This window comes from Rhinoraja longicauda, chromosome 35 (assembly GCF_053455715.1).
Source record: "Rhinoraja longicauda isolate Sanriku21f chromosome 35, sRhiLon1.1, whole genome shotgun sequence".
In the NCBI taxonomy this organism is placed as follows: Eukaryota; Metazoa; Chordata; class Chondrichthyes; order Rajiformes; family Arhynchobatidae; genus Rhinoraja; species Rhinoraja longicauda.
Genome location: NC_135987.1, coordinates 9,988,380 through 10,015,028, shown reverse-complemented (window position 1 = coordinate 10,015,028; position 26,649 = coordinate 9,988,380). Strand labels below are relative to the sequence as shown.

General features: G+C 42.4%; 1 protein-coding gene across 3 annotated transcripts in view; it reads right to left on the bottom strand.

Moving 5' to 3' along the window:
- Positions 1 to 6,952: 6,952 nt before the first annotated feature.
- Positions 6,953 to 26,649, bottom strand: part of LOC144610075 (wings apart-like protein homolog) — a 149,364-nt gene continuing 129,667 nt past the window's right edge. For all 3 annotated transcript variants that reach the window (XM_078428601.1, XM_078428602.1, XM_078428603.1), the window contains exons 15-19: positions 23,522 to 23,683; positions 22,044 to 22,251; positions 19,325 to 19,413; positions 17,214 to 17,309; positions 6,953 to 15,162 (exon numbers count right to left, since the gene is read on the bottom strand). In XM_078428601.1, the coding sequence (XP_078284727.1) occupies positions 15,097 to 15,162; positions 17,214 to 17,309; positions 19,325 to 19,413; positions 22,044 to 22,251; positions 23,522 to 23,683 (621 nt within the window). In that variant the 3' untranslated portion in view covers positions 6,953 to 15,096. The remainder of the gene's footprint in view (positions 15,163 to 17,213; positions 17,310 to 19,324; positions 19,414 to 22,043; positions 22,252 to 23,521; positions 23,684 to 26,649) is intronic.

Here is a 26,649-nt window from a genome sequence, read left to right as displayed (position 1 = left end):
GTGAGATGGCCGAGTTTGTACAAATGGGAGGAATGGTGAGGGATGGATGGATGGACTGTGGTGATGGAGAGGGAAGGAGGGAGAGTTGTTTCTTAATGGACTTTTGTTTTAGCTTAGTTTTGAGATACAGCATGGTGACAGGCCCTTCGGCCAGTCGAGTCCATGTAAGCATCCGTTCATTAACTCTACGTTGTCCTATTTTCTCTTTCACTCGCTGCACACTTGGGGCAATTTACACTTGCCAATTAACCTGTACCCCCTATATGTCTCTGGGGATGTGGGACGCTGGAGCACCTGGTGGAAACCAATGTGGCGACAGGGAGAAGGTGCAAACTCCATAGTCAGGACCTGAAGTCAGGACCAAACTCGGGTCTCTGGCGCTGCGAGGTAGCGGTTCTAGCAGTATTTACGCATGCACTTGGAGTAATGTGGGCAGTTCTGGCATTCCTATTGGAGGAAGGATGTGATAAGGCTTGAGAGGTTGCAGAAACAATTTGCAAGGATGTTGTCTGGTCTGGAGGGCTTAAGATATGAGGCGAGACTGAGACGGGTTTCCTTAGAGCAAAAAAAAGTTGAGGGGTAACCATATACAGGTTTATAAAATGATGCAAGGCATAAACAGTCTTTTTTCCCTAGATAAGAAGGAATAAAACTAGAAGGCAAAGGTTTATGGTGAGAGGGGAATGGTTTAAAGTGAACCAGAGGGGCACATTTTTTTTGTACATCGATGGTCAGTTCTGAAGCAGTCCGGCGGAGCAAATTATCTGCATTTGCAGAATTCAATACTGAGTGCTGAAGACAGCAACTTGTCCAGAGAGGAGATTAGCTGACATTGGGCCTCATTGTAACAGTGCAGAGGTGGGGAATGGGATGGAGAATTAAAATTCTCATTCCCACACCGACAGTCGCTAAAAACGAACTCCCCCTCTCATTCCCACACTGACCGTTCTGTCCTGGGCCTCCTCCATTGTCAGAGTGAGACCCAGCGCAAATTGGAGGAACAGCATCTCACATTTCGCTTGGGTAGCTTACACCCCAGCTCTAACTTCAAGTATCCCTTGCTTTCCCTCTCTCTCCATCCTCTCCCCAGTTCTCCGACCAGTTTTCCTGTCTCCGATCACATTTTATCTGTTTGCTTTGTTATCTTCTCCCAACCAACAATGATCTATTCTACATGTTCCTTGATCTACTTTCCCTTTGTACTGTTTTCACACCTCCTGTTTCAGTAATGAATTACATAAGTAGTGATGAAAGGTCGACTTGAAATGTCGACTTTCTCTCTCTCTCCACAGATGCTGCCTGACCTGACGTTTTTCCATCATTTTGTTTTTCCATTTGAGATTTCAACATTGCCACTGTTTAACCATTAGGGAAGGCACGAGAAAGACAGGCAAATTCCTTCTTATCAATGCAGTGGGCGAGGAAGATCAGTCTTTAGACATTCAATGGCCCCTGATTGAAACTCAGGTGCAGGTTAGAGTTGGAAGTTAAAACTTTAGAGTTTAAGGAAATTTCTTATTTGAAAATTGTGTATGTCACTCTAATATTTAAGAAGGGTAAGAGGGGGGGGGGGGGGAATCAAACCAGGACACAGGCCAGAAAATGGCACAATGTGATTTTGTTAAAATAAAACCAAAAAACTCTGGAAACACTCAGAGGGCAGCATCTGTGGAAAGTAAAAAGATTAACGTTTCAGGTAAAGGACGCTGCTTTTAGGTTTGTTGAATGTGTTCAAAGACACAATGAAATCAAGGAATAATAGGCAGTTAGCCCAACATCTGTTGTTGGGAAATTAGTAGAGTCCATAATTAAGAATAAAGTAACTGAACACCTTGAACGTTTTCAGATGATTAGAGAGCCAGCGTGGATTTATCAAGCGCAGGTCATGCCTGATAAATGTGTATGCATTTCCAAATCAGTAACTGAAATACTGGGTCGGGAATTTCTTTTGATATGTATAAGGGGTTTCCAGGAGACAGCTGCTTACGCTCTCAGCAAGAGATGAGTGTTCACCTTATTTACAAATGATTAGATGAAGGGGTAGAGAGCTATGTGTCAAGGTTAACCAATGACACAAAGATAAGTATTAGAATAAGCACTCTGGAAGGAAGCATTAAATTACAGTGATTAACGTCTGAGGCAAAACAGTGTTAAATAGATTGGACTGCAGTCAAACGTGGGAGGTTAAAGTTTGGGTCTAAAATGTATAGAAGAGTACACTAAATGTGAAAGCTAGGATGTGTGGAGGACCAGAGGCAATGGGAGATCAATATTCATAGATTAAACTGTGTAGGAAGGAACTGCAGATGCTGTTTACACTGAAGATAGACACAAAATGCTGGAGGAACTGAAGAAGGGTCTCGACCCAAAACATCACCAATTCCTTCTCTCCTGAGATGCTGCCTGACCTGCTGAGTTACTCCAGCATTTTGTGAATCTTCTCTCCTGAGATGCTGCCTGTCCTGCTGAGTTACTCCAGCATTTTGTGAATCAATACCTTCGGAGGAACTCAGCTGGTCAGGTAGCATCTCTGAAGAAAAGCAATAGGTGACTGGAGAAAAGGAATATCGTTTTAAGAAGGGTCTCAATCCAAAACCTATTCATTTTCTCCAGAGATGCTGCCTGAACCGCTGAGTTATCCCAGCATTTTTTGTAAATCTTATTCATGGAGTGATACAGCGTGAAAACAGGCTCTTCGGCCCAACTCGCCCACACCAGCCAAACAACGTCTCAGCTACACTAATCCCACTTGCCTGCACTTGGTCCATATCCCTCCAAACCTGACCTATCCATCTACCTGTCTAATTGTTTCTTAAATGATGGGATAGTCCCAACCTCAACCACCTCCTCTGGCAGTTTGTTCCATACACCCACCAACCTTTGTGTGAAGAAGTTCCACTCGGATTCCTATTAAATCTTTTCTTCTTCACCTTGAACCTATGTCCTCTGGTCCTCGATTCCCCTACTCTGGGCAAGGGACTCTGTGCATCTACCCGATCTATTCCACTCACGATTTTGTACATTTCTCATGATTTTGTGCACCTCTTTATTTGCGAGTGAGGGATATGGCAACTCTACTAATATGGGACAAGGGCGGTCTCGTACGGGACAAACCAATTTAGCCCAAAATACGGGATGTCCCGGCTAATATGGGACAGTTGGCAACCCTACCTCCCAACATCTATACTCAATACTCTGACTGATGAAGGCCCAAGTGCCAAAAACCTTATCTATCTGCGACTCGACCCTCAAAGAACCATGCACCTGTACTCCTTGATCCCTCTGCTCTACACTACCCAGGGGCCTACCATTTATTGAGTCGGTCCTGCCCTTGTTCGACGTCCCAAAATGCAACACGTCATAATTTTCTGTATTAAATTCCATCAACCATTCCTCCGCCCACCTGGCCAATCGATCCAGATTCTGCTGCAATCTTTCACAACCATCTTCACTAGCGGCAAAACCACTAACTTTTGTTTCATCAGCAAACTTGCTAATCTAGCCCTGTATGGTTCTCATCCAAATCATTGATGTAGATGACAAACAGTAACCCTGAGGCACACCACTAGTCACAGGCTTCCAATCTGAGAAGCAACCTTCCACCATCACCCTCTGCTTCCTTCCATTGAGCCAATTTGCTATCCATTCAGATATCACTCCTTGGATCCTATGCGATCTAACCTTCCAGAGCAGCCTACCATGCGGAACCTTGTCGAACGTCTTACTGAAGTTCATGTACACATCTACAGCAATGCTGTCATTAACCTTTTTGGTCACGTCTTCAAAAAAATCAATCAGATTTGAGAGACACGACCTCCCATGTGCAAAACCATACCGACTATCCCTAATCAACCTTTGCCCATCCAAATGCCTGTATAACCTATCCCTCAGAACTCTCCAATAACTTACCAACAGATGTTAAGCTCAACAAACTATAGTTCCCAGCATTTTCCCATGTTGCCCTTCTTGTAAAGAGACACAACATTTGCCACCCTCCAGTCTTCCAGCACCTCTTCTGTATTTCAGGACGAGTCATAAATTTCAACCAGGGCTCCCGCAATTTCCTCTCCAGTTAAATGGCTTTGGATCAAGACCCTTCTTCAGACCCGAAACGGCACCTACTCCTTTTCTCCAGATACTGCCTGACCCGCTACATTACTCCAGCACTTTGTGTCTATCTTCGGTGTAAATCGGCATCTGCAGTTCCTGCTTCCACAAACACATTGAGTTGTGTCCCTCAAACCACCCATCCTGCAATCAGCTCGCCCATTCCCTGCACCACTCCTCACAATGCAGACCTGCAATCTAATCCGAGCAGCGTCGATGAACTATTACTGTGGTCCAGATAGATTTCAGCAATGTGGTGTCATATCGGTGGTAATTACATACACATGTGTCTTGCATATAGTGTGTAGGAGCAACTGTAGAACAGAGAACATTCATGTGCTTAGTTTATTATTTATTATTCACATGTACCGAGGTACAGTCTAAAGCTTCTGTTTGTGTGCTATCCAGAGAAAAGGCGATACATGATTACAATCAAGCTGTTTAGTGCACAGATAGAGTACAGGGTGCAACATTTAGTGTTAGGTCAAAGGTAAATCCGATTAAAGATAGTTCAAAGGCCTCTAAAGAGGTCGATGGGAGGTCAGGATTGCACTCTTAGCAGGGGACTGCTCAGTTTGTTCAGTTGCCTGATAACAGGGCAGTGAATCTGGAATTCATTGCCACAGACAGCTGTGGAAGCCAAGTCAATGGATATTTTTACAGGAGAGTTTGACTGATTCTTGATTGGTACGTGTGTCAGGGGTTATGGGGCGAAGGCAGGAGAATGGGGCTGAGAAGGAAAAATAGATTGTCCATGATTGAATGGTGGAGTAGACTTTATGGGCCAAATGGCCTCGTTCTGCTCCTAGAACTTATGAACTCATCTTGATGCTTCTCGGACCTCCAGATTGACCACTTTGGGGCAGTGTAAGATAATGTCGTCATGGGGTTTGTCAGAGGTTCTCATTGATCAAACAATAAGAAAATACAAAGAACTTATTGAAACATATAAGATAATTAGGGGATTGGACACATTAGAGGCAGATAACATGTTCCCAATGTTGGGGGAGTCCAGAACAAGGGGCCACAGTTTGAGAATAAGGGGTAGGCCATTTAGAACGGAGGTGAGGAAGAACTTTTTCAGTCAGAGGGTGGTGAAGGTGTGGAATTCTCTGCCTCAGAAGGCAGTGGAGGCCAGTTCGTTGGATGCTTTCAAGAGAGAGCTGGATAGAGCTCTTAAGGATAGCAGAGTGAGGGGGTATGGGGAGAAGGCAGGAACGGGGTACTGATTGAGAGTGATCAGCCATGATCGCATTGAATGGCGGTGCTGGGTCGAAGGGCTGAATGGCCTGCTCCTGCACCTATTGAAAAAAAAACTAAAAAAAAAAAAACTGCAGTGTGAGGAGAAAAACTATAAACTTTTTCATGTTGAAAACTCTTGGTTACACGTTTTTTCCCCCAATTCCAATAAAAGATTTTGAGCCGAAACATTAATTCCATATCTGTCCACAGATACTGCCGGATTTGCTGTTTCCAATCATATTTTTATTTGGGGTTTTTCCAGCTTACAAAGATTTTTTTCTCGAGTCCATTGTGCACAGGACTGGTTGTCAGTATTGAGCGCGTTCATTACCATGTAGATGCAGCAGAAACTGGCCCTCCCTATTGCTTGCACACACAACCACAAATTAAATTACAGGGCGAAAATAAAGCGGCTATTTTGTCTTGGTTGGTGTCGGTTCTTGTATTAATGCAGATGTATGCACTCAGGCAAATGGATAATATACCATCTTCTTTTGATTATGCATCCTGGATAGCTTATATGCTCAGGGAGAGAGTTACCATAAAGTGCATGCATGACCTGGGGATATTCAGGATGTTGAAGGCTGAAAACTCCAGATGGATTTAGTCATCACTGAGCATCAACTTGCCACTTACCAGTCTGAATATGATCTTGCTGCAGAGATGTGTGGGCTGCTCTAGTTGCTGAGGAACTGTGATCAGCAAACGTCTTGCCTTTGGTTGGAGAGTCATTGTGCAGCTGTGGTTGGGTTCAGGCCACTGCCCTTTGGAGCTCCTGCAATGCCTGGGGTTGAGATTGGCATGGCTCGTTTCCATACAGTGACCCAGAGATGGCAGAGTTCCAAACATGAGAACCGTTACGTGTCATGACCCCAGCCAATGCAAAGCTCCCCCTCAATTCTCACCAAAATCAGGTTTACATTCACCACATTTAGACAGATGTTACCTAATAAAGGATAGTTACTCACCTGTCCAGAATTTAGCTGTTTTGTCTGTTTGCATCAAGACTTCATGGAGGTCTGGAACCAAATGGCCTTGGATAACTCCAAACCCACTGGTAAGAATGTTATCAGTGATATTTTACAGCACTGTTGCAGAAAACTTCCAACACTTTGCTGACGATGACTTCTAGATTGATGAGATGGTAACTAGCGTGAGTGGATTTGTGAAGAAAATACTGGGGTAATCTACCAGCTTTAGGCAGGGTTAGTTTTTTTTGCTGCACTGGATGGCTCAGACAGAGGTATAGTTTGTTGAAACTCTTCAGAACTGATTGCCAAGATGGCATCCGATTCCACAGCCTTGGCTGAATCCAATACAGCTGTTTCTTGATAAAATATGTTGTGAAGTAAATTGGCAAGACTGGGTTCATTGAGGATATTGGAAGGAAGCTGAGATGGAACAATCACTTGGATGCATGTGGTTTGCTGATAGGCAGCATTTGCACCCGAGATGTAATGGATCTAACTGTGAAATGTATTCCTGAATGAAGCTGCTGTGATCAGGGCTTTATATTCAACAGGCACATCAATGGAATTAACGGGTGCACGATTAACTGGGCGCAAATGCAAGGAAACGACTTACAGAACCAACTGTACTGAAAGTAGCAACTTTTATTCGAGTTAAAATTATTTACAGGTAACCAAAGACATACTTCAGAAACTGGTACAAACTCTATTTCCTGCCATTTGGCTTTTAATCTGAAAGATTGAAACTGAGAAATATGTATAAAATAAAAATAGGATCGGAATCTGAAAAGTATTTCTACCATTCTAAATTTCCAATTGCCAATATTTACACAACTATTTACACAAAGAAAGTCATTTAAATTTTATTTTAAATCCATTCTCTTCAGGCCCTCATGTACCCTTTGCAGTCATGTGATTGCTACAACGGAATGGAATGAAAACAATTGCAAATGGAGACACGGGATTTGCCTGTGGGGAAGCCCAAGCAACTGACGGAGTGCACAGCAAGTGTGAAACTTGGAAGAAAGTGGGGACTGCACGAGAGGTAACCTTCCTTCTAAAATAACGCAGCCGTATCTCTTATCTACAAACCAGAACTAAAACTGGGATTGCTTCTGAATCAGACAGTTTAATGCAATGGAGAAACACTTCTTAAATCCTTATAAATTCAACTCTAGAAGCCCACACAATTCGTCAAGTTAGAAATTTGGTGCTTAAGTTCCATTGGAAGTCTACACAATGACCGGAAAGCCTTGCAATCCAAGGGTTGCCACTTCTTCCATTCCAACCTGTCAGAGAATCAGGCATCTGCAGGGTCAAAATCATGAGAGATGAGCTCTTCCAAGTATGAAGCTCCCCTCCCATCAAAACAGGAAGGCTTTAAAATATTACTTGACTGAGATAACAATTTAGGTGAGAATATAAAAATTATGCTGTCTATTCATGTTGGAGCGGCTAAACTTCAGAAGATCCAATTTTTCTTCCTGGGATGCACCTCCTCCCCAGAGCTGCTACAGGTGGAGTGCCTGCACCATCACAACAGAACGCCAAATACCCACTGCCTTGAACCAAGGAACCTCATGCAATGTTCAGCATTCTTACACTGCGCATATTGACAACCCAAGTGGGATTCATGCAAGCAAAGCAACTCTGCCTCTACGGAGCCAGCCTTGAAGTGCACATGAACGCACAACAGGTTAGCAATGAGAAATTTATGGAGAAAGATGTCGTGTAGATGATCAACTTGAGGTGGGCAGTATCTGTATGTCCATCTTGATTTCAGGGATGCCTTTACCTGTAGTGACAATATTAAATACCCAAACTAAGCCTGACAGCTGAAAAGAATATTTGATGAATGGAATTTTTGCACACACAGATTATGAGCTGTTTGTACATTAAATTTTCTGATGTGATTTATAGTATATGTGGTTAATGGAAACATTTATTTGGCACTTTCTCAGTTACCAATTGATTTTAGTAACCATCTGTTACCAAAATCCGCACAAGAATGCTTATTGAACACTGACAGATTCCAATTAAATGGCTTAATTCAAATTCTCAGAACTGCTGACTGGTGAGGAAGTACCTACCACATCTGATGGAAAACATGATCAATAAAGGCCAGAGCTCAAGTGTAAAAGCACCTAAGATGGTCCTTTGGTGAAGGCATATGGACATTTCATTTGCCTTTAGACTAATGAAACTTGTTGGGTACGTACAATATATTTGCACCAAGTTGTGAACCATAACTGTTGTCTTAGCTAGATCTTGTAATTTTACAAACTGTAAAGAATGTGACACACAAATGTAATTCTCAAAATAGTTTTTTTTAAATAACTGAAAATGGTGTTGTTACAATCTGCATATTCATGAGCAGGATAGAAATGGATCTTGTCATCTGAAAAGAAAATGCGGAAAGGTTATTTCAGTTCCTTTCCCTCCACACAGTCTGGATGGAAGCAAACGAGAGGAACCATGAAAGGTTCCCCAAGTCCAAAACGGTGGATGTGAAAATGGTTTCCATTATTAGTGACCTCTCACATGGGGCCAAAGCAAAACATTCACCACAAACCTGCCAATACCTTTCAGTTAAAATTTCTCTTGGGTTTTACCAATGGATACCAAAATATTTTACAATGAAAACTACAACTTGCCATTCCTTATCTCTGGGCAGATCTGATAACAAACTTTCCACTTTGGTTTATTTTATATTTAATATATTTCTAATTTACATAAATAACCAAAGCCCACCTATTAAGGCATTCATGTTCATAAATCCCCGTAAATACACAAATGCATGGCAAAAATAATCTCTCACGGTAAGGGCAGCCTATTAAAAAACAAATCTAAACCTTGCAGCAATGGGGAAGGAAAGCTAATAAGGTGTAAAAGGTAAAGGAGAGAGCTGACCAGGCAACTTGGTTTTCTGCTTCCAAATTATGAACAGAAAGAGGGTGGTCCTCCAATAACACTCATTAATTCCAACACAAGTTTCGCATTTTTGTCAAATTGTCTGCAAAGTAGCAGAAGAACAAGAGAAAGTTAAAGCGTAAACAAAGCAGAGGACTAACAAAACCTTTGCAATGCTCTCCAATCCTTAAACACAACAAACAATATAAACCTAATTAAACCTTTCCTTCCACGTGAAATAATCTGGTGTTCCCCAGGACCCATCATCCAGTTCAGCATGGTTTCAAAGCATTAAAAAAAATTACTGAAATATCATAGATGTTGTTTATGCTCTGATAAATATTCAACTAATTAATCCAGGTATCCAATGCAGTGTATTCTGATCAACACAGATCACAGATACAATTAAAGTGAAGGGAGAATGTGCCTAACCACTTGGCAGGACTGGCTATATAACTAAAAGCTTTAATATAACTCTGCCAACAGAAAATCTTGATCGAAGCTTGTGCCATGTACAATTTCAGTCGTGATTCATGATTGCAGGATTGAGGTAATGCTCTACTTAAAGCACAGCCACACCCAATTTCACCTTCCACAGGTAGTGAAGCGTGGATAGGTTGTCCCTGGAAGGGAGTTATTGCTTGAAGTATATACTGCCAAACAGGATGCAACATAGTTCCGTAATGGGAGTTCAATTGCTCCACTCGTTCATTTTATTAAGGATAGAGATGTCAACACAGGGGAAGATAGAATGGAAATATCCAGTCAAATGTACCCACTCTGGTCAGACTATTTAAAAACTAATTATCCAGTGTTCATTATAACACAAACATTACTATCCTTTTTAAAATGAATTGATTTTTGTGGCATTGTATGGATGTGTAGCTGGACATGTGGACCTAAGTTGATTAAAATATTATCAAATGTCTTCCCCATCTTCAGTCACAGAAGTCTAGCAGTGATATAATGTATCAAGAATGGGAGCAGATTCACCCTCGGTGCTGCAGACCTGTGGAACACATATTTGTTTGGATCCTTCACACACTGTTCCAATCCCACTTCACGCAGCCAGGGCAAGGCGAATCCCATGGTCAGAACTGTAATCTCCCCAGATTTGAACCATGGAAATGTAGTATCTGACATAAATGAGTGATAGGGAACAGGGTCATCACCACAACCAGACCCCAAAGAGTTTTGTAAAAGCAAGCCCAACAAGAATGGATAAAGGTGGAGGTGACCCGAAACATCACCTATTCCTTCTCGCCAGAGAATGCTGCCTGTCCCGCTGAGTTACTCCACCATTTTGTGTCTACATAAGAATGGATAAACGTTGCATTGTAGTCTAGAATTAAACAAATCGCACCCGATTAAAAATATTAAGTAGCTTTACCTTGACAAATATAAAACATGGCTTTAAAATCTCAAATCTGGACTTGATTGCAGTTAGTAAGAACATTCAGAGGGTTAAAAAAAAAACAGGCCATTAAGAACTGAGGCTCCGTGCTCAAACTGTGGCAGCTTTCTGCAGCCGCATGGGAAACTGAGCAATCTATTGAACTTGCAGCAAAAAGCTTTAAACAGAATGGAAACTTTAAATTCACAGAATCTTCTTTCAAATGTTCCTAAACTTGGTGGATGCTCATTGGATTGTCTATAATTACAGCCTGTAATCTGATCTAATCCTGAGACAGGATTTGAGAAAATGAATGTTTCATACCTTGATCTAACACGCATCATCAGTTCTCGGAAAACCAGTTTCCAAACACTAAATGAAATCAGGAACTGCTTCTACAGGCCTTGTACAAAATCTTAATTCTTAATAGAGTTCACATTATGAATGAAGACATCCACCATCAGAGAATGCGACCCAGCTTGAAAAATACACTTAATTCATTCCCCACTAATCTTGTCCTGGCTCCAGTGACTGATATTTTACACAAGAACTCCTGCACCCATGGCGTTCACATCCAGATTTAGTCAGGTTAAATCACTAAGGCTTCAATCAACTGTACAATTCAAAATACAAAGTATAGATTTACATTTCTCAGGAAACAGGCACAAACAGTAGTGCGGAAAACCCAACACCAACAAGGTTGCTCATAGGAGATCTTCCTTCTGTAGCAGGCATCAAGCAGCATAGCAGAATACTGAGCAAAAGAATGGAAGAGTTAAACCCCTCTGGAGAGATATTCGTCTTTGCCAGAATGGTACTTCTTGAAGTAAAGATTAATTTAGCCACATTCTGCAAGGAATAGCATCTATAGTCTTCCTGGATACAATGATCTACCAGTACAATTGATATTGCTAGGTTATTGGCTGTGGCAATTTGTATGAGATTAGAAAGAAATGAGAATAGCTCCCCACTGGAGGGAAGAGTAAGCCACAAACACACATCAAATGAAATTGTACCTGGAACAAAGGCTTTTAACTTCACATTAGTCCAGCCAGATGACATCAGAGGCAGCAATCAAGATAATCTGGGCACTTAACCTTGGGAAAAGGGATAGGATTGTAATCAGAGTTCCCAATCATCATAGCAAACAATGTTAACACCAGCAGGGAATGACACTGAATACTTAAGGATAATAAAAAAAGTAGAGGTAAGAAACAATGGGGATAGCGGGAGAAAAAATGATTTTATTGAAATATAATATTCTCTGCATGGTTTCTATTGTCGTGAATGAAAATCACTTTACTGACCAGCAGCTAGCTTCCTGCGGTCAACCTGACAAGCGAGCAGATATTGAAGGTTGCTCAAACAGCAACGATCTGGTGGAGCAAAGTCAAAGCATAGGGGCAATTAGTGACTAAATAGCTCTCAGAATATTTTGATGGACACAACGTGGCGAGTTGTCAATAATCTCCAACATATTTCCCAGTGCTTGTCAAGATAAGATGCATCAGTGGAGGAAATAAAACACCACTTTTGGCATCACATGGAGGACAGAAAGCACACCAATCCAGCAAATGCAGAATCAGATCTCATTCAACTCAAAGGCATTTGCTGCAGCAATCCACCCCTTGCAACATATTATACAGCCAGCAGCTACCAGTCCCGAATGCTGGATCCCTCAGTCCAGGCTGGTTTGAAGTTGGGTTCCAGAGATTCAAACTTGTGCCTCCTAACTCTCAATAGATTTCACATTTTGAAGACTTATTCAGTCTCAGAGAATACAGTCCATATTGGAAAATATAGAAAAGTCTCAATAAATCACAAAATAATTTGTTGCAGGAGATTATTGGCAAAACTGGTTCTGCAAGGCTGGATAACTCACACATACTGTCTAACTAAAATTGAAACATAATTATATCTAGGGGGTAAAAATGACATGGGTGGGGCAAAAACCCAGTTAATTGACATGAAAGCAAGGGCACTAAAGAATTTCCTAGTTCTTCAGTCATTTGGTCTTCTACACTTAAATAATAACAATCATCCACACAGAAACACAAGGTGCACCTTGGATCTAGAGAGCTGCATCACTAATTCAGAGCAGCCAGCTCCTTCCAATAATATTAAAGCAGCATTCTCAAAACACATTGTAGTTAAAAGCATAAGGGGCATTAGTATGGTCAGGTAAATAACTACCTAGTCCTGCTGCAATTCCATGATTTCTCAAGCAGCCTGCAAATTTTGCAGAAACACAATGGGATAGAGATGCGGTCCAAATGACATCCACCAACATATTTTACGCTTGTTGCTACTCTGCTCATACTCTAAGATGTCACTGAGCAGATGGAAAAGTGAAAAGGTATAATGCAAAGATTTCTAACGTAGTTGCTTGATGAGAGGCTCAATTGGTCATATTCCACACAATTACTTTGACTTTAAAACGTGGATCATTCCCTCCTTACATTTACCATTTCTATACCAAGAAGAAATTAAAAGACCAGGCTGACATTTTCCTCATTAGTTACAAGCAAGATTGACTAGCTACAGCTTTCTACAGAAGCCAGTCAAATTGAAGCAGATGCCCACTTTTGCAGCACTTTATCAGCTTATCATAAAATGGATCAACTGCCCACCCGGGCTACTTCGAAACAAGGATGGAAATGCTACTGAATTGTCAGCCTCGGTAGAGGTTGAAAACTATCATCAGTTAATTCCTCTGGTAAAGACACACAAAACTGCCGATTTCTTTGGCGTTTAAAATGCGTGGAAAAAGCCATTAAGTTTCAACTGCTCATATTATAATATTCAACATATCTTTGTTAGATTGAATACATAGTGATTCAACTTCACTGAACATTGCCCAACCCTTCTCCCCACCACATCAGTTGAATATAAAAATTAAGACACATCTGCTCTCACCAGTCTCCGGAAGTAACTGCAAAACTCGCACAGATAATGTGAACTTGCCACTGACTGAAAAAAGAGTATAGAAGTGAGTAGCAATAGAGAAGGCAAAGGCTAATGACTATTATTCCTGTTCAGTGCATTTGTTCTACTTTCTGAAATTACCCATACAGACGCTGGAAATGAATCCAAATTCAAAAATGATTATCGATTGGAGGTAGGATTTTTTTAAAATCCAGCCCTGCTCACAGGTAAACTCAGAATATGTTTCAGTAAAGCAAGAAACTAATGCATTAAAATTGAGAACCTTGGAATATATTTCATGTACCAGTGCTTTCTCTTTTCCCGTTCTGATTAGCTATTTCAATGTATTTCGTAGAAGTCTCTACAATAATTTTCCAAGTTAAGACGAAGAAAATGGATGCTGTCTCGCTCCAGTGTTCAAACTCTCTGGTGCTCCCAATGGCCTTCAATAATGTTACAGGCTCAAAAAGCAGACCGCTGCACCGAAACACCCAAAATGGAATCAAAGACTAGTCACAATCAAAAACAACAACCAAGGACTGAAGGTTATCAAGAAGCTTCACAGCAACACATCAGTTATCTTGAAATAGGCAGATTTCATATTTCCTGTGGATACAGTAAGACTTCAACCCAGAGATAATGACAAGTGACCACATCCGTGTTGGGACCTCAGCACTGCTGGTGTGTTTTCTCAATTCAAAAAGGTGTCCAAGAGAATTTGGGATGAAGACTTTTTAAGACAAAAATACCCTCATCCAAAAAATGATATCTCAGCTGTCGGTTGCCTAATTCGCGCCATTTATTTTAGTGCAAGCTGAATGGATCAGGGGAACTAAACCAAATAGTCTTATCATATACTTATATACCTGTGTTAGTTAACTCTATTTATGGAACACTAGTCCATCATTTCAGCTTGTGGTAAAATAAGCAGCTGTTCTGGAGGGTGGCATGGTTTACTGGTGTCAAATGAATGAGTTGTCCAGCGACCTCGTGCACAGTGCTCAGGAGCAATGACTACCAAACCAAGAATGTTGACATTTGTCTCAGTAATCATAAAAACATGCGTGGTACAGGATTTATTCCATACCCACACTAAACCATAACAAGTCGGACATGAAGACGCAATGTAATATTGCTGAGTAACACAAGGCCGTTTCGTTTTGTTTTTTTAAACTCTGAATTTTTATCTTGCAGGAAAGATTCTCCACACTGGAGCTGTTTGCATACCTGCATGGGTATGGAATAATTCAACATATGATTAATATCAGCTGTGTCTTGACATCTAAAGCACATGGCATTCATCCTTAGATTCGTCTCTGCCTCCAACCAGATTCACCCTGTTCATTCACGATACTGCCTGAAGATCAGACTGTACAATGGGCATAAACTCCTATGGAAGCAGTCACTAACGAAGCAGAGAGTGAGCTTCCCCTTGGTGCTTTCCATATTTAGGGTTAGAGAAGGTCTTGACAATATGAGTTGGTTGATGAGGGAGGGGAGCTAACCCCAAGGGACAGAACATAGCCTCTCGGAGCAGTGGCTTGGCGTCCTTTAGCAGTGATCCAAGTATTCAATCACTCGAGAGATGGATTTCTGTCCTGTCGTTCCCACTGAACACTGGAGACAAAAGAGAAATTGGTTATCAACTGCTGATGACTGACTACTGGACAGATTTTAGAAAATCATTTTCACCTTAAGAATACACCACTTCTATGACTCAATATTTGTGGAAAGTTTAAAACTTTGTCATTTTAACAATAAAATGAATTCACAAATTTTACAATCATCTACCAGCTGTGTGCATCAAGGCATTAGTTAGGTAAACTGGGTGGCAGGTGGATAAATCCATTTTTAGGAATACATTAGGAGACTGTTAGCTGAAAAGCTGCACTCAGGAAGTATTTGTGTACTTCAACATTTGGTCCACAGCCAGCTCTCTATCAGTCACCCAAGGACATGGTTGCACAAGTAATGTCTTCCTTCCAAGGTCAATAACCTTATCTTTCTGCACTAAATACAGCTTTACATCAATGCAACTTCAACTCTTGTCCCGGGGACGCTGGTAAAAGCAAGCTACAAGAACAATCAGTTCACAGTAAAGTGGCGGATTATACATGGAAACTGAACACCGACAATCCTTCTACAAAGAAATTAATACTAATGCAAAATCCACACCATTAATCTCCTCCGCGAGAAGTGAAATGCCGATTCCATTTAATATCTTGGTAAAATGCATCAATTTCAATAAAATAATTCTCAAAGTATCCCTGAAGATGCCAAATTTTAGATTTTTTAAAAAAATTGACATTTAAGCATGTAGTCAGGATTCATGAATAAGGCATCGCATCTCAGAAAATAAATAAAACCTCTCCAGGCTCACTGATACGCTCTCTGGCCGACTCCACACTCCTCACCCCACAAATTCCCCTTCCTCGAATGCCGGGGCATTAACCCACACAATATGCTGTGTCCACCCACAAACGCGCCTTTCTTGGGAGCTGGGGAATTAAACCGGTGTTTCCATTTGTAGGTACAGCTCCTGCTAATATAGGAATGCAGTAAATTTAATTAGAAGCACAGCCCTGTGATTTTTGAAGTCAGTGTTGGTCGTCTTTATCACACCCAATGATAGACTCCCGTCTGGTCCTGGAACACACCTCTGGCTTTTTAAATACCCACTCAGAAGTGTACGACACGTACCGACAGAAAGCAAACCTGCAGAGAAACTGCTCTTCTGTGATCTTTCCATATTTGGTCGCTGTTTGAAATTTCACCGGGATGGTTGTGCATCCATGCAGAATGTAGCCAAATGGGATCCCAGCCACAACAGTATGTACTCACTTTTTCAATTTCATTTTTTAAATGAAGCCCCACAGCCTATTGGCAGGATTCAACACCAATTCCACTTGACGGTATGTTGGCTCATTTCAGAAGTTTCGAGGCATGCATATTGTCATGAGCCTGGAGTCACGTTTATGGTTAGACATGAGGGAGCAGATTTTGTTTCCAAATGGACTTTAATGAACCAGACAGGTTTTTAATGTTGATGATCTGGTTGCTTCATGGACACAATTAGACTTAGCTGAATTGACCACATTTAAATTTCACAGCTGCCACACTGGGATTTGATCTTTTTTTTCTGCAGGTCTTTTACCCAGGCCTCAGGACTGCCAGTCCAGAAACTCAGCCACTGAACTATCATTGATTTACAATACTCCTTGAAATCGAGCTACCTGGTTGTCGGAACAAGCTGACTCAGCTCCTTCCACTCTCAAAGCATTTGCAGCGACTATCAGCTGCTCTCTACATCGACACTGGATCTTCTTTCACCCCCTCAATTGGAAACGGGCCCCATCACTCCCCATTTAAGGGAGGAATAAAAATCTGCAGTGACAGCTAACTGACTGAGCCCCTCCCACTGAACCTCACAGCCCCCTCATGTCCTCACTTTTTTTTTGGAGGAATCATCGGATGACCCCTTCCTTCCCTGGGTGTCTCCACCCCACACTCCCCACCTCATCCTAATCCAATGACCACCTGCGACCTGCACACAATCTGACTGATCCCATCCCTCCATTTCATCGAGACCAGGGGTAATACATGTAATTACTCACCAGTCCTGAAATCACATTTTCTACCTGCTTTATATGAGCAATTGACACACTTACTGTCAGATTCATGAAATTCAAGAACTTCTGCAACATCTCAGTCATTATGGAGAAGTCTCCTTCGGGTAAAAGCTCCCTCACAGTACTAACATTCACCTAAAGGAATAAGAACGAAAGAAGAGCGACCAAGTGATTAGTATAAGAAAACAACTGCAGATGCTGGTACAAATCGATTTATTCACAAAATGCTGGAGTAACTCAGCAGGTCAGGCAGCATCTCGGGAGAGAAGGAATGGGTGACGTTTCGGGTCGAGACCCTTCTTCAGACTGATGTCAGGGGGGCGGGACAAAGGAAGGATATAGTTGGAGACAGGAAGATAGAGGGAGATCTGGGAAGGAGGAGGGGAAGGGAGGGACAGAGGAACTATCTAAAGTTGGAGAAGTCGATGTTCATGCCACTGGGCTGCAAACTGCCCAAGCGAAATATGAGGTGCTGTTCCTCCAATTTCCGGTGGGCCTCACAATGGCACTGGAGGAGGCCCATGACAGAAAGGTCAGACTGGGAATGGGAGTTGAAGTGCTCGGCCACCGGGAGATCAGTTTGGTTAATGCGGACCGAGCGCAGGTGTTCAGCGAAGCGATCGCCGAGCCTGCGCTTGGTTTCGCCGATGTAAATATGTGATTAGTCTGGATAATCAAGTGATTAGTCTGGATAAGACTTGTGCAGTTGGCATCACTGTATGAATGAGTCAAATCAGGACTCTCAATATACGTGCAATAACATAAATAGTAACTTTAGCCTTCTTCCCACTACCAGCATGCAGTTTAAACATCTACAAATAGAATTAGCATCTCAAGAGTGGACGAGATATGAAAACCCCAGTGTGGGGCCTATCCCAGTTGGAAAATGCATACCTCAGCTGCAATATCCTGCAAATTAGTATATTTTAATTTATTCATTTCTCAGGATGTGACTGATGCTGCAAACATAAAGGACATTACCTTATTACTTTTCCCTAGCTGGAATTGATGTTGGTGGTGAACCAGGCTCGGGGGCAGTTTCATCCCAGCTGTCATCAGGCAAAGGTCCTCTCATCAGCCAGAGTGCGGTCCTGACATCCCATCTACCTCATTGGAGACCTTTAACTATCTTTGGTAGTCACAAAATGCTGGAGTAACTCGGCGGGTCAGGCAGCATCTCGGGTCTCGACCTGAAACATCACCCATTCCTTCTCTCCCGAGATGCTGCCTGACCCGCTGAGTTACTCCAGCATTTTGTGTCTACATTCGATTTAAACCAGTATCTAGTTTTTTTCCCTACATACCTTTAAATATCTTTAATCAGACTACCGGACTTTATCTTGTACTAAATGTTGCACCCTTTATTCTTTATCTGTACACTGTGGATGGCTTGATTATAAGTGTGTATAATCTTTTCTTTGACTGAATAACCCGCAATAAAAAGCTTTTCACTGTACCTTGGTACACGTGACAATACTAAACCAAACAAACTTCTTGAAAGACTTTCTACTGAGAGCACTATTAAAATGCTGCTTGGCATTTTGAATTCAGCGAGGATGAAGGAATGGCAGTGTTTCCAAGCTAGGATGTGCAAATTGAAGGAGAAAATTAAATAGTGGTGTTCTCATGCACTTGTTGCTTGTGTCCTTCCTGGTGGCGAAGGCAATGGACTTGAGTGACATTTTCAGAATAGCGCAGCTGAGTTACTGCAAAGAATTTTGTAGATGCCCAAAGCACTAGTTACAGTGCGAAGGGGGGTAGGGGGAGGGAAAGAAGGAAGGAAGGAGATGTATGTTTATCGTGGTGGTTGTGGTGCAATTCAAACAGGCTGCTTTGCCCTGTGGGGTACTGAGCTTTGAGTGTTGTGAGCTGTGAAGAGTATTCAAACAAACATTGACACTCGATGCAGAGACAAGAGAATGATAACCGAAGCACTGCTAACACCTTGGAAACTGTGCTCTTTGTTTAATTACATAATTCATCCCTCAATAAATTCACATATGCTTTGCTGAGATCATGCAGAGATAGAGAATCTGGCTGAGTGGTTATGCAAGGGCAAAGTGAAGCAATTTAAAAAACATACACAATACCAGCTTTGATTTAAATGAATCTTCAGAAAGACATTTTCATTCTGTCACTTAGATACTCACCGGGCTCTCTTGACATAGGCAGCCCAGAAGCAGTGCTGTGTACGAGGCCACAATGCAATCCTCCATGTGCTTTCCAGCATGCTGCAACGCTGCAAAACAAAGCACGCATCACTGGCAACAGGGCATTGGTACAGAGGAGTGGGGTGGGGCTGAGGGCAGGACCAGATACGAAAGATAGGTAGATAAGGAAAGGAGGTTTGGAATACCGATTTCAATTTTGGGGATATTTTAAATTAGATGCTCCTATTTTTTCCCACATCCCAAAAGAGGTAAATTAATTGGCCACTAAATTGTCCCCCGAGTGTGTTAATGAGCCTGGGGTTGGGGGTCCAAGGAGCTTGATGGGGAAGGGGTTGATGGGAATGCAGGAAGGTACATTGGATTATGATAGGATTTGTGTGGAAATGGATGTTGGTCAGTTGGCATGGGATTAACGGGCTTATTTCCGTTCAATATCACCAGACTTCCTATCATATGCTGATGTTACTGCTCAGGATTATCTGCATCAAGCATAATTAAATATCTGGACTCAGGTTGTTTTTTTGTTTTATTAAACTCTTACAACAGCTCTCCAGTTATCCTAATTATATTGATTTACAATGAAGGATTACTCGTTCTTTTCCAACTCCCCACCGTGATACAGAATAAAATAAAATATTCTTAATTCAGTCAGATTCTCCCAGTCAAAATTGAGCAGTGCCCGCTCCAGCACTTTAGTCAGTTTTGATAAATACATTACATCTTATCGGCAAAATAACACTTTGAAAACCTGCAGACTGACAGATATTTTGTCTTATTTTACTGAGAATATTTCATTATATCAAAGACATAAAAATTATGATAGAGGAATGGCACCTTGTGTTTGGGTCAGAAATTACAGCTCAAGAGCAAAGAGAAAGGGCATTTACACTATTAATGACAGACAGAAACACCTATGTTCAATGAACACTTGCCCTGAAGAGCCACCACTGCAGAAAGCAGAGCTCATCACAAAAAAAACAAAAATAAGCAGAAAATGCCTCATGCTTCTGATCTCATTAGAATAAAATGTTAAATTGAGAGATTCAGTTAGAAGTCAGAATCTGTGTTTGTGCAAGTTATTCATATTTGGAGGTAGATGTGAGTGAGCAATCACGAAGGATTGGATTCTTTAGGATATGCTTGAAAAACATAGTAATTCAGTTTGGACATGGACTGAATGAGGATCTGACAACTGCAGCATAAATAAATAAAACTGCTGGCTGTAGATTTCTGTCATGAATCGCCAGATTGAATTCTCAACAGCAATGAACAAATTTGTGGTTGAGGCATCTGAGAAACAAATTATTATCCAGTCTGAAGAAGGGTCCTGACCCCAAATCTCCACAGATGTTACCTGACTTGCTAATTTCCCCCAGCAGATTGCTTTGTACTCCAGATTTCATAATTACAGCTCACACTGTTCTAAACTTGACGACATTTCCTACTTCAATATTTCAAGTGATCTAATTAAGTGCTGCTTTGGCTGAGCTTTCCTTCACCTGTTGACACATTCTGCCACTCTACCTCAGTCTTTGGTTTGCCTGCTTCAGACAGAGCCGAAGATAGAGACACAAAATGCTGGAGTAACTCAGCGGGATAGGCAGCATCTCTGGAGAGAAGGAATGGGAGATGTTTCGGGTCTAAACCCTTCTTCAAACGGATCAGTCTGAAGAAGGGTCTCGACCCGAAACAATCAGTCTGAAGGGTCTCGACCCGAAACGTCACCCATTCCATCTCTCCAGAGATGCTGCCTGTCCCGCTGAGTTACTCCAGCATTTTTTGTCCATCTTCGAATTAAACCAGCATCTGCAGTTCCCTCAGATACAGAGCCCCTGGTCAGGCTTACGTGGAATGAGCAGATGAAAAAAGGCGCCATTCAAATCCTCTTCTGCTTGATGCAGAGTTTAAACCGGCAATAATTGAGTGAGTTTTCCATCTCACTATGTTACACATCTATCACACTGCGCTGTTAACCAACTGCTGATTAGACGGCTCAGCAACCAAAGGCTCCAATAACCGCAGCGGGAAGAGGTCAGAAAGCAGCCACAGCTGAAAACGGGTCCAGCGGGCTTTTATAGGTCGTATACATCCATTTAAAACAGGGCAAGCAAGTTGCACATCTTTGAAAAATTAGCACTTTGAAGTTTGCAAACACTGCAGTACAAACGTTTTATAAAGTGGCTGTGGGTTATTCGCAAGACAAACATGGTTTTACTGAGGGCAAAACCCATATGCAATGGAGTACAACCACTCGGATAAACAAGATGAAATAGTGAAATTAGAGCTTCCACAAACATGAAGTGCACAACCCAAAGAACCCCCAAAAACACGCTGATTTTGTTTTTTTGCACGTTGCATCTCGTATGACATCTTAATAAAGTCTTCTAATCTCACAGAAATACACTGGAGTGCAGCATCACCATAACCACCAGTTAGCGAAGGCCACCATTAGTAAAGGGCTGATGTGTTACTTCCATAAATCTAACACCAAAATAAATTCTGAACAAAGGGCAAGCACCAATGTGTTAACAATTATAAACCTTTGTGAAGATGCTTTGACAATATCATGTGTGCACCCGTGCCCTAATCCAATTAATGAGTTATCGCAAACAAGTATTTGAAACATAAAACAATTTTAAACAAAACAGTATTGTGGAAGAGGAATGGTCATCTCTTTGGTGAAATGCCTCTTTTATACCTTTATTCAGGTCGATCTCTTCATCCTCCTCCTCCTTCTTCTTTTCATTATCATTCTTGGTGCAATTTTCTGACTGCACCCATTCCAATGACCCAGCAGTCTCCTGCCACTGGCCACTCTGATCCTGAGGTGGTGTTGGTGTGTCTTTGATGAAATCATCAGTCTCAGTCTCTGCGAGTCGGGCAGCTCGTTGCCGCTGCAGAAACAACTGGAAGAGCAAAATAATTCATCAAACTTTTGTCAAACAACCAGAATGTATTAAGCAAAAGTTGATTAAAGGGGAGTCAGAGGCTCATTACGAGCATATAACGTGCCAACTTATCACACAGGCACAGATAACAACCTAGGAAAATTTGGTGCACTGCAATGTAACAACACGAATTCCTACACAAAGGAATACCAAATAATTATCAGTTTTCAAAATGCTGAAATTCAATTTAAAAAGCAAGTAAAATGAAATGTGAAGATACTCACCTTTCCTTAATTATGGAAAGTCAACATAATTATATTTTTGAGGGGCTAATCAGTCAAGGGACAAGGCAGTCAACATGGATTTTAACAAGGCGTTTTAAAAGGCTACGCAAAACAGACTAATTCAAGGGATTGAATGCAACCATCATCAGATGGCAGGAAGCATAGGCTGAAAGATATTCTGATGACTGGAAAGCTGGTTGCAGAAGGGTTCCACAGGCCTAAAAAAGTGGCTGAGAAAAATCTCACTGCATTTGAAAAGTATCTGATGCAGCACTTGGTGTGTTACAAATCTAAGTATAGTGTATAGTAACTATAGTCAGATAGTTACTCGCATTAATCTGACTATTGTGGTCCAGACCATATCTATAAGGTTAACTGAAGAGATTCAAAGCATATAAATATACATGAAGCAATTGGAAGCAACAGAATTGAGACACTATACTACAGGATGAGATGAAATGCAAGGTTTGGTAATCTGCAAATATGGAGCATAGATCCTGGGCCGAGACAGATCCAAGCTTACTGATTTCTGTGAACAAAATGTCTACACTTCATGTTTTTAATCAGCAAATCTAGAAAGTTGGTCATGCACAGATATGAACTAAACCAACCTTGCAAAACCCAAAAGAGCACAATACAGAAAATACAGCTCGTAAATTAGGTCATCTGGATCAATGATACTGCGCTCTTGTTTATAGTCAAGGTGAACCTCTTTCCTTTTCTCCATCTAACTGAGTCCCCACTTGTAACCTAGACCCTTTGGTCACTGGGAGATAAGTTGGAAAAAGCAGTACAGGGTTGCAGATCTTGCCAGCAGGTACATTTCTCGTGTACAGGAAAGGCAGGACAAATTACTTGACAGGGACAGTATTCATTGTCGTATATCCTGATCAGGGTAAGTGATCCTGGCTTACTTATATCCACACTTACATAATATGAAAAAAGTCACGTTGTACTTCATCAAATGGCAGACTTGGAGAAATCTTTATATTACAGACACCCACCTGCACCAAGGCCTCGATAGATCCCACCAGTCCTTCCATCTGCAAGCTGTCATTTCCATCCACAGCACAGAATGAATCAAAGGAGCAAGGCGTTTCCATGTCAACAAGACAGTGCCGATTGCGAGCACTGTGCTCCACCAGATTAATCAGCAGGCCCAGACCCTGCGGAACACAAACACAGGAAATTCAGAGTAAACAGTGTGAAGGATCCGAGCCTGAAATCACAACCTGACACTTCATCTGTCCATTTCTCTCCACAGATGCTGCCTGACCCACTGAGATCTTCCAGCAGTTTGGCATTTTTTTGCCAGCAGTAACAGTGTGCAAACCAGTAAAGGCCAAGATACCAGAATATGTGGTGTAAAATACTTTAATTGTAAAACTACAATATGTATTTCTATTACTTTGCTCAGACCTAGCTCAGAAAAGTAAGTGCTAATTACAGTTGAACAGGCAGTTTAAAAAGAGCGCCAAAAGGAAGCTAGTAGTCAATTTGAAAAGTCCGGGAGCAGAGCAAGGACGCCCGTTGGCTGAGCAGAAAAGTAAGTGCTAATTACAGTTGAACAGGCAGTTTAAAAAGAGCGCCAAAAGGAAGCTAGTAGTCAATTTGAAAAGTCCGGGAGCAGAGCAAGGACGCCCGTTGGCTGAGAAGAAAAGTAAGTGTTAATTTAAGTGAGAAGTCAGGTAAATTGGACAATCAGGCAATTTAATTGGTGATATAAGCAAGACTTGCAAAAGGGTGCAGCCCTGTTCAGGTGCAGCCCAGTGAGGGAAGTGCCCAGTGAGAAAAGTGCGAGTCTTTGGCTGCAAATGCCCAGTAAGAAAAGTGCGAGTCTTTGGCTGCAAGTGCCCAGTGAGAAAAGTGCGAGTCTTTGGCTGCAAGTGCCCAGTGAGAAAAGTGCGAGTCTTTGGCTGCAAGTGCCCAGTGAGAAAAGTGCGAGTCTTTGGCTGCAAGTGCCCAGTGAGAAAAGTGCGAGTCTTTGGCTGCAAGTGCCCAGTGAGAAAAGTGCGAGTCTTTGGCTGCGAGTCTTCGGCGAGGAGGCTGAGGTGAGGAGGATACAATTGTTTTAAGCCAGAGCTGGTTATAGGCACAAGATGATGGCGGAAAAGTTGGCGCAGTGTGTTTCCTGCAGGATGTGGGAAGACAGGGACGTCGCTGGAGCTTCTGGGAGTTACACCTGCAAGAACTGTGTCCAGGTGCAGCTCCTGAAGGGACGTGCGGTGGAGTTGGAGAGGCAGTTGGATGACCTCAGGGCCATCCGGGAATGCGAGAATTTCCTCGACAGGGCCTATTGTGAGGCTGTCACGCCAAGGGTCCAGGTCGAGCGAAGGTGGGAGACTGTTTCAGGGGGGAGTGGACGTGGACGTGGACTACAGGAGACCCCAGTGGCTGTGCCTATTGCAAATAGGTATACCCTCTTGGGAACTGTCGAGTGGCGGACCTGTTGGCAAGGATACTCGACAGGGGAGACCGAAGTCTGGAAGAGCCGTAGTGGTCGGTGACTCCATAGTCCGAGGGACGGACAGAAGATTCTGTGGCAGCAGGAGGGACTTGAGGATGGTCTGTTGCCTCCCTGGTGCCAGGGTTCAACACATCACGGACCGGCTTCAGAAAATCCTGGTGAGGGAAGGCGATCAACCTGAAGTCGTTGTGCACGTGGGCACGAATGACGTCGGGCGGAAGAGGAAGGAGGTGCTACAGCGGGAGTTTAGAGAGTTGGGAAAAACACTGAGAAGTAGGACGTCGAAGGTGGTTATCTCTGGACTGCTACCGGTACCTCGTGCTGGTGAGGCCAGGAACAGAGAGATAGAGGGTATGAATTTATGGCTGAGACACTGGTGCAGAGAGCAGGGATTTAGATTTCTGGACCACTGGGATCTCTTCTGGGCTAGGGGTGACTTGTACAAAAGGGACGGGTTGCATCTTAACAGCAGGGGGACAAACATTCTGGCAGGCAGGTTTGCTAGTGTGACACCTGTGGCTTTAAACTAAGTAGTGGGGGGGAGGGGTTAACAAATTGTGAATATGAAGATGAGGTAAAAGGGAATACAGGAGATATTGCAAAAGACTCTCGGAAGAATGGGAACAGAAGTTCTAGAGGGGAAAAGAAATTAAGGGCAGGGCCAATTGTGAACGATGTGAGAGGGGAGGTAAATACAGAAGTTAAAGTGTTGTACTTAAATGCGCGTAGTATAAAAAATAAAGTGGATGAGCTTGAGGCTCAGTTAGTCATGGGCAAGTATGATGTTGTAGGGATCACTGAGACATGGCTACAAGAGGACCAGGGCTGGGAACTGAATATTCAGGGGTACACAACGTATAGAAAAGACAGACAGGTGGGCAGAGGGGGTGGGGTTGCTCTGATGGTAAGGAATGATATTCATTCCCTTGCAAGGGGTGACATAGAATCAGGAGATGTTGAATCAGTATGGATAGAAATGAGAAATTGTAAGGGTAAAAAGACCCTAATGGGAGTTATCTATAGGCCCCCAAACAGTAGCCTCGACATAGGGTGCAAGTTGAATCAGGAGATAAAATTGGCGTGTCAAAAATGTAATGCTACGGTGGTTATGGGAGATTTCAACATGCAGGTAGACTGGGAAAATCAGGTTGGAAATGGACCCCAGGAAAGAGAGTTTGTAGAGTGCCTTCGAGATGGATTCTTAGAACAGCTTGTACTGGAGCCTACCAGGGAGAAGGCAATTCTGGATTTAGTGTTGTGTAATGATCCTGATCTGATAAGGGGACTAGAGGTAAAAGAGCCATTAGGAGGCAGTGATCACAACATGATAAGTTTTACTCTGCAAATGGAAAGGCAGAAGGGAAAATCGGAAGTGTCGGTATTACAGTATAGCAAAGGGGATTACAGAGGCATGAGGCAGGAGCTGGCCAAAATTGATTGGAAGGAGGCCCTAGCAGGGAAGACGGTAGAACAGCAATGGCAGGTATTCCTGGGAATAATGCAGAGGTTGCAGGATCAATTTATTCCAAAGAGGTGGAAAGACTCTAAGGGGAGTAAGAGACACCTGTGGCTGACGAGGGAAGTCAGGGACAGCATAAAAATTAAGGAGAGGAAGTATAACATAGCAAAGAAGAGTGGGAAGACAGAGGATTGGGACTCTTTTAA